At 43.0% G+C, this 8730-nt stretch overlaps 1 protein-coding gene across 1 annotated transcript; it reads right to left on the bottom strand.

The window, feature by feature from the left end:
• Positions 1 to 4829: 4829 nt before the first annotated feature.
• Positions 4830 to 8352, bottom strand: LOC120876422 (calcitonin receptor-stimulating peptide 2-like). Its single transcript, XM_040258307.1, has 4 exons — positions 8259 to 8352; positions 7193 to 7287; positions 6321 to 6452; positions 4830 to 5784 (listed from the first exon to the last, which is right to left on the bottom strand). The coding sequence occupies exons 2-4, from the start codon at positions 7276 to 7278 to the stop codon at positions 5622 to 5624; spliced, it is 381 nt and encodes a 126-aa protein (XP_040114241.1). The 5' UTR covers positions 7279 to 7287; positions 8259 to 8352; the 3' UTR covers positions 4830 to 5621.
• Positions 8353 to 8730: the final 378 nt, after the last annotated feature.

The raw sequence follows: 8730 nt of genomic DNA, 5'->3' as shown, positions 1-8730 counted from the left end.
TCAGAATTTCCATTAAAGAATTGACCTATCAACATAAAAAGAAAGTAATCTCACAATTTGGCCTTTTTTTATTTATCCTTTTGTCCTTACGTTATAAGGTGTTTTTACATGTGATTCCCTTATGAATTGTAGTTACATGATATTTAGGCAACCTGAGTGAATTACATATATTTTCACAGCTTTCTGGTCATCCCAACTGGTTACTTCTTGGCCATCACAGAAGGCTGTCTGGTCTACTGTTGTCCAGGGATAGTGCTTACTTACTGTTCCAACTTTTTGCTTCCAGGTACCTAAAATTAAGCAACTGATTAACTATTTGGAAAATTCTGTTTGGTATTTCTGCTTCTATTCCTGTTTTGTATTGGGAGTTCCTTGCAACACAGGACCTACTGGCCATGGGACAGTTGTAACAGCTGCCCTTTGTGACTGAGCAGTAGCAGGAATGTTATGATCCTTGTTAGCTTAAGGCTTATTCATACTGCAGATATTATTTTAAGTGTCTACCATGTAGTAATATGCAAAGCAATGGAGATAATATGTGAAAAGAAAACCACTACCCTCCTAGAACTTACATTCTTGTGAGAGGGAAGAGTACTAAACACATTAGTAAAGTAATTGTAGATAATAATAAGCAGACAAAATGAGAATGTGTTATAGAAAGTGCCTTGGCATGGCAAAATCCTTTATCAGGTGAGAGATGTCAAGTAGTCTCTTTTAGAAGATGACATTTGAACTTAGATCAAATGATAAGATGTGTTAGTTTCCTACTGCTGCTGTAACAAATTACTAGAGTACCTTAAAGCCACAAATTTATTGTCTTACAGATTTTTGTCCTCAGAAGTCCAAAGTGGGTCTTAGAGGCCAAAAGCTAGGTGTTTGTATGCCTGCATTCCTTCTAGAGGCTCTGTGGAAGAATTAGTTTCCTTGCCTTTTTCAAATTTTAGGGGATATGCACATTTCTTAAGGCATGTTCCCTTTCCTTCATCTTCAAAGGCTGCACATTGGAGCTCAATGACCCTTCTGCCCCCTTCTCTGCCTGCCTCTTCTACTTAGGACCTGATTAATCCAGGATAATCACCGCTTCTCAAGGAACAGATGTTTATCAACCCAGGGATCGGATCGAACCTGGGTCTCCCACACTGCAGGCAGACTCTACCTTCTAAGCCACCAGGGAAGCCCTTATCAACCTTAATTCCATTTTATTGCTCCATGACGTGAAACCTAACATACTCCGGTTCTGGGAATTAGGATGTGGATATATTGGAGGTGAGGGGTAGGGATGGAGGGGCACTCAGGGGAAGAGATACAGGGAAAATACTCCGAAGAAGGAATGCCAAGAGCAAAGGCCCCCATCTGCTAAGCAAGCCTTGTCCTCTGATAGTGTTTCTAGTCTCTCAGTTTCTATATCTCTGATGCAAGAACACTGAAGGGGAAGCTAGGTAGTTCGTTAGCCTTAAGTTTTCCTTTTTGACTGTTTTGAGCTCACTGTCTGGTAAATGGACATCTCCAGTGTCCTGTATGTCTCATAGGATCTCCAGCCTCGGAATATCTACCTACTGCCTATTACAAATGCCTAATATATTACCTTTTGGGATTCCTTAAAATTCTTATTAATCAATAACTTTCTAGTAAAATGGAAAAAAATAATATGTTAGGTGACCATTCTAAACTTAGTCCTCAGTGTCTAACCAAAGGTCTGTGGAAATGGCCCAGGGAGGATATTGGCATTGCAGGTAGAGCACAGTGATGCAGGGGCACAAGGAATGGAGTCATATCACCTACTGGATATCTGAGGTCAGCCCTGCCTGCTTTCCCCGACATCATCCCGCTTGCGTTGTCTGGCTGGCCACAGCTGTTAGGCAGTATGGTGCTTGGTTCAAGAGTGGCCCCCTTCCATCATTTATTTTCAAAAAGGATTAATTTTCACTCCCCAAATATTCTCCCATTCACGTAAAGTAAGGAGCATTTCTCGTTTGGCATTTTCCCCCTGCCTACGTTAGCAGAGGAGAGCTGAAGCCTTGACGGCAGCCTGACTCACTAACAGCACTGATGAGATGCCTCATCCCCACCCCCACTGCCCCTTGGGGACACTGTGTGGGAGGTCGTCACGACTCACTTAAAGTCTTAGAACACAGATCCTTCCTGTCATCATTTACTGTGTTCTCTCAGCACTCAGCGAAGAGAAAGCCCTCTCTTTGTCCCCCCTCCCTGCATTTGCTCCTAGAGTGAGAGAAAACAACCAATATTATGTTTGTCTCTGGACTTTATCAGGACAGAGATGTTTGGTAGAACAGGAAATGAAGTATTTCACTGTTTCACAGCAGAGATCCCTTCTTCGGTATGCAGGGCTGAATGGCTGCCTGAAGAATGTGAAAACCCTGTACATGGCTCTGCTATTTCTATGTGCAGACAGGTAATGGTTTTAAAGAGTGTCTGTGCTCCAGCGGAAGCATCTTTCTTGAACTTGGAAACCTCCCTCCAGGACACATTCTGAAGGTTCCCTGTCAGTTCTTGGATGGCTGCTCCCATAGTCTGAGCCCTGGGTGCCCTCCCAACAGCCCTTCCCCCAGCCTTCAGTGATGCAATCTGCACAAGGAGCCTTGTTGGCACGTTTCATTATGTACACTCACAGTTGTGTTTCATCAGAATGGAAGGGAGGAAGAGTTCAAATGCCTAGTCATATTGCCTAGCCGTATTGAAGCCTAAGGTAAAAAGAAAAAAAAATCAATATTGATGTTGGCTCATTAAAAACTTGGTATCTTGTTCATCATGAATTTTTTCTGCATTTTTATTTTAAGGTGTTACATTAAAATATCACCTTGATTACTAAGCTTTTTGGTGCCCCCTTAATTTGCTCCCATGGTGAATACTTCACATACCTCACCAGAGTCTCAGCACTGGAAGGGTACCTAAGTGATGATTTTGTTAACAAAGTATTATGTAGGATGGGTTTGTGCACTCAGATTTCGTTGATGCTCCTAGGAGTCAGGCAGTGAGGTAAAGCTGGTAAAGTATGGCACCTCTGCATGGGATTTGAGGAAGCTTATGAAAGCCTCCTTTAAACCACTAAAAAAAGTTCCCACCGTGCCTGAAGTTCAGTCTTTACTATTTAATTTGTATGAGTTAAACATCCCTCCCCCACCCCAAACAGCTTAAGTTGGAAAATGCAGACCCCAATGGCAGGAGAGTTAAGTGTTAAAAAAACAAAGTTCCTAAAAGTGCGCTTATATGTGAATGTGTTTATTTTAGCTTTTTTTTTTTTTTAGAGTCAGGACAGAATGGGAGGTGAGACGACACTGATCTGTTGGAGTTGTCAGCATGGTCATGTTGATGGTGGTGGGTGTGAGGATTTAAGAAACTGATAAGGAAAAAAGTAGTTTTCAGTGAGAAACTTCTTTCCTTTCACAATTTTTCCAAAGGCTGTAGAGAGGTCACACTTCATTCAGGAGTCATTTATGCCACTTCCTAGGGATGCTCAGCCAACCACCCTCTGCCACTGCCTCTCCTGCAGCACCCTACTGGACCATTTTCTAATCTGGACGACTTCTCTTCCTTCCTTTATATTTAAAGAGATTAGAAGTCTAAAGTGCATGGACAAACATTTAGTGACCATCTTGCTGAAGACCCTCTTCCAAACATGGTATCTGAGACTCAGTGGAAATGTAATTCTCTGTCCAAGGTCATGCAAGGCAGCACCAGGGGAACTGAAAATCTGGGCTCTAGACTTCTTTCATCACAGAATTATTGAACACCTCCTAGACTAAATGCTGGAGATGTAATGGTGAGCAAAACTAGCCATGGTCCTCACTTTCATGGTATTTACAGTCTATTGGGGAATGTGTACATAAATCAAATAATCACAAATAGATGTATCATTACAAATAGTTGAGTTTTCTGATGTGTAAAGAAATAGTATTATTAGCCTGTATAACACAGGAAATGTAATCAGTGGAGGTCAGAATTTGCTGTCTGGGGCACAGGACTAGCTCATAGCCAGGGACTTGTCTTCCCCACAGTCATGTTGACTGCAAAGTTTACTGAAATTCTTCTCAAGCAACTGGGCTTCTATGGAACTTTGAGTGCCAAGTAGGAAGAGTAAGGAAACAGAACACGACAAGTCCATTCTTTAAATCTGTGAACCTCGCTGAGAGAGTCACTTCAGTCCTAATTTGAAGCCTTTTTACTCTTGCTTTGCAAAAGATCTTGATAAATATTCTTAGACTGTGCTTCTAAAAAGAGTTAACTTTTATTTTAACTGCAAAATAAACAGTAGGTTAAACTGAACATGCTTATTAAAGAAGATTGGGCTTCCCAGGTGCCTCAGTGGTACAGGTTCCATCCCTGGGTTGGGAGGATCCCCTGGGATAGGAAATGGCAACCCACTCCAGTATTCTTACCTGGAGAATTCCATGGACAGAGGAGCCTGGCAGGCTACAGTCCATGGGATTGCAAGGAGTCAAACACAGCTGAGCATACACAGACACATTAAAGAATATTAAAGTTATCTTAAGGACATTCTAACTTTAGAGCACAGGGAAAACGTAGTGTATTTTGGCTAAGTTTGTTTTAAACTAAGAGAGAGTTTGGTTGCCATTTAATAAACATTGTTGGATATGTTATCACTAAAAGATCTCACAATCAAAATACTTCTAAGGACAAAATATGTCTGTGAAGACTAAGTTAGTTTGAATTCATAATGGATGTAATGCCTCTTGGCAAACTTGGCTGACAGGGCCCTAATTTTCTGCCAGATAAGCCGATGAGACATGAATCATATTTACTGAACATAGAATCAAATATTAAAAAGATGCACACTAGATAACGGCAAATGAGTTTATTTTGCATTTAGCTTCAGTTTACTTCAAGGAAAAGATCATTTTCAATATCAACAAGCATGCATACATGCGGGTCTTCCATGCTATTTTTTCTGCAAGTTTCTTTCATTGCAAATTATAAGAAGTAGAGTTCAGCTGCTAACAGGTAGCTAGTATTGTTGCCTTCAAGTTAAATGGGGAAACAGGCTTATAGAGGGTTTGGCCCATGGTGACATAGTAGAGGACACAGTATTTGAACCCAAGGCTATCTCTGAATCCAGACGACATTGTAGGAAATATTCTCAAAGGGTCGGGTCTTTGCCTTTCCAACTCAAAAACTAGAATAATCACAATTATAACTGCAAGGAGCAGTTTTTGTTTGTATGCTTGCTTTTTCTGCACCATGGTATGGCATGTTGCAGTATGGGATCTTAAGCATGTGGGATCTTAGTTCCCCAACCAGGGCCCGAACCTTTGCCCCCTGTCGTGGAAGTGTGCAGTCTTAACTACTGGACCACCGGGGAGGTCTGGAACAGTGTTTTAAATGAATAGGATCTATGTTTCCCGGCAGATGATCTCAGTATCACCGGGAGACACTGGAAAACAAATGAACCCAAGTTAGAAGGATTTCAGATATTGAGACTCTCTGTTCTGTATCTAGACACTGGACTCAGCAACTCTGCTGTGGATTTTTTTAAGATACGGGCCAAAAGAGGGTTAGAATGTAGCATGCATGTCTGTAATACCCAGCCACCAGCTGTGCCATTTGAAGTGCTGGCTGGTCACCTTCTTTCTGGAGTTATTTCACTACTGGGTTCTGAAGATCCCTGTGGTGCCGGCCAAAGGCTTTGGAGCCACATTGGTGGACATGATATTCCTCTTAATCTTGCTCCCAGATTTGCCCAGGAAGCCTGCCATCTTATGGGTCATGCCGGTGGCGGTGTCACTGGTTCTCTCCTGGGCAATGATGCTGATTTGTAGGATGGAGAAAAACGAAAAGATCTGTCAGTGAGAGGTTGAGGGCAGGTGCTGCCCCATGAGACCATCAGTGGAAAATTACTGCTCTGAGAGGCACCAGTGAACCTTAAATGTTTCTGCTAAATACGATCATCACAGTAGAAAATCCCAGAGCATTAGGGAAAATACTACAATCATTCCCTGTAGACATTTCCAGGGGTATCATAAAACAAAGGGGCCTGGGTTACTGGTCTTGGAACATAGATCTGTAACAGCCAGACTTTTCTGTGTAAATTAAAAATCACCCAAGGCTTATGAGATGAGAGAGACACTTATGGCACTATCCCAATCTCAATTTTTTTTTTCCCAACATATGAGATCAACATGTGGCCAACTCGTGAGTTCCCCAGCCAGGGATCAAACTGGCACCCCCTGCATCAGAAGCACAGACCACCAAGGAAGTCCCTCAATGTCATGCTTAACCATATGTCTTCCTGGTATGCCAATGGAGAAGGTGAGCCATGTTCTGAGAGGGGTACCCAAACTTACCCGAAGTCCTCAGTCTCATACTCCAGCTCACTAGCCTTCATCTGCACGTAATATTTCACCATTGTGGCCAGTAGGAAGTACGATTCCTCCTCAGTGAGTGTAGCTGGTACAAAGCCATTTTTCCAGACTGACCTGGGGAGGAGAAACAAGAGCAACAGGTGCTCTGAGTCCCTGAAAATCCTCATTCTAGGATAAGCAATGAAGTTTCTTGGATTCTGGGACTTCCCTTGCAGATGTGACTAAACCAGCTCTCAATGGGACAGGGCGTAGGCCATTGTTCATCCAAAATTGCTGCTTCACCAGGATTTAGGATCTGATGTGACCTAGAGAAGTGGCTTGGTCCAAGTGGATCATATAGACTTGTGAAAGGTGATGGTTAGATTTTCAGGAGTTTTATGAGCTTAGTATAAAATATAGCCATTATTAATTATTTAAATCTGAAAATGGTCTCACTTTAATGTAATTTGAATGAAGGTGAGAAATTAGATAAAATATATATCAGATTTTATATATCAGATTTAATAACATTTATTGGCAAAGCAATTAGCAAATTAGGATACAATTCATTGTGCAAATTATGGTTAAACTAGTAACTAGGTTTCCTAAAGATAAAAATGTCTGGTAAAAATCAACAAAAGAATGCTATGAGGTTCACAGTATATGAAATTTGCAAGGAATATCATGTATCATATGTCTATCTATAAACTGTGCTATACATCTTCATCTCATAAAAAATTTATGATAAACTTATCTACATGTTTACATTCATACATTACCACCCCCTCATAAGAGCACAGCACAACTGAGAACATAGAATTGTATAATTCCAGGGGCTGTGGGAAGTGACAGGGCTCCAGGCAGGGCTGTCTTACCTGAATGGTGCTGCCTGGAGCATGCCTGCCTGGTGGATGATCAGGATGCTGAGGACCAGGAAGAGGGGGAACTTCGAGAAACCCATGATACCTCTCTGCAAGGAAAGAATGTCACCACCTGTAGCAGGTCTAAATTCCGTGAGCCCACAGACCTGGGCTCTGCTCCTGCCTATGCCTCTTAACTCCCAGTTGTCCTGGTTTCAGTTTGGTCATTTCACTCCCTTTCACCATCATATGCTCAATAGCTAAGTGAACCACTAGATGATCCAGTAAGCCTGTAGAATGCTTGGTTTAGCAAAGAAAACTGGCAGGAAATTGGGTGAAAAAATGTTGGTCTATAGGTCCCTACCAGCACCTTACACACTCAGGACAGACTGAGGGTACCTGTGACCACCAGTTTCCCGCTTGTACAACCCAGAGCTGTCCTGCTGGTGTGGGACTGGAAGGAAGTTCCCAAGGACACATTTCTGCTGTTGGAATCCACAAGAAACTGAAGGACCAAATTCCAATGCTCAGCTGTTCACATTGATAAATATGACCAGTAAGAATCAATCTGGAAGTCTCAAATTAGGACCCAGGACTTAAACTGGCAAAAAAAATTCCCAGAACCCACAAATGAGGGCTTCTGTTTAACAGCTACCTGTCCCTGTTTCCCACCTGCCTGCACTGTCCTGGATTTGAAACCCATTTCCCTTGGTCCACGAGACACGAGATGTGACCCATGACAGCACTGGCTTCATAAAGGTATTCCTGCATCAGGATCAGCCTGCAGTGCCCTGGGGAGCTTCAGCATCCCAGACTGATCTAAGTACTTGAGCCGCGAGAAAGAGACTGAAGCCAGCCTGGGCATGAGGAGAGTGAAGAAGGGAGTTTGCAAACTGAGACCATTCAGGGTTACCTGTGGAAGGAGCCTTGCAGAGTAACGCAGTGTGTCGAAGAGACCTGGACAGGAGTGGACAGAACCATTGAGACAAGAAGAGATCCGCTAAGAAAAAGTACTGGAGAGAGAGAGGGAAAGAAGGGGAGAGAAACAGAATCCCAGCTAAGCAGGAATCTCCAGGCTTACCTGACAGCCGGTACCAGGTGACTGGGAGCAGAGGAAGGAGCAGCAGCAGTAGCTTTGGCGGCAGGCGATGGCACTCTGGCAGAAGTGGCAGAGACACTTGAATGCCTCTGAATCCTCCCAGCGCGAGCAGCTGCTTTTATTTCCGCTGCTCTGGGTCTAGGGGGGTTCCAGGAGCTCCGGGCAACCAATGAGGGGAAGGATGTGAGCCCCAGAAGGATTATGTCACCACTTGCGTCCAGAACATGGATCATCCAGAAGTACCACCCCACTTGTATTTGCATTGAGGTCATTGATGGCGGGGGTGGGAAGGGGACACAGAGTGGGGTTGGTGAAGACAAATGAAAAACACAGGAAAAGTAAGTAAGTTGGAATTTGAGGACAATTTGATGTCACAGTTAATTTTACCTGTTCAGTTTCAAGGGTTTTGAACAGGCACGCATCCCACTCCATTCCTAGTCCTGTAGAGTAGAAT

The sequence above is a fragment of the Oryx dammah genome, unplaced genomic scaffold (assembly GCF_014754425.2).
Source record: "Oryx dammah isolate SB20612 unplaced genomic scaffold, SCBI_Odam_1.1 HiC_scaffold_17, whole genome shotgun sequence".
Lineage (NCBI taxonomy): Eukaryota > Metazoa > Chordata > Mammalia > Artiodactyla > Bovidae > Oryx > Oryx dammah.
This window is presented reverse-complemented; position numbering and strand designations above follow the sequence as displayed.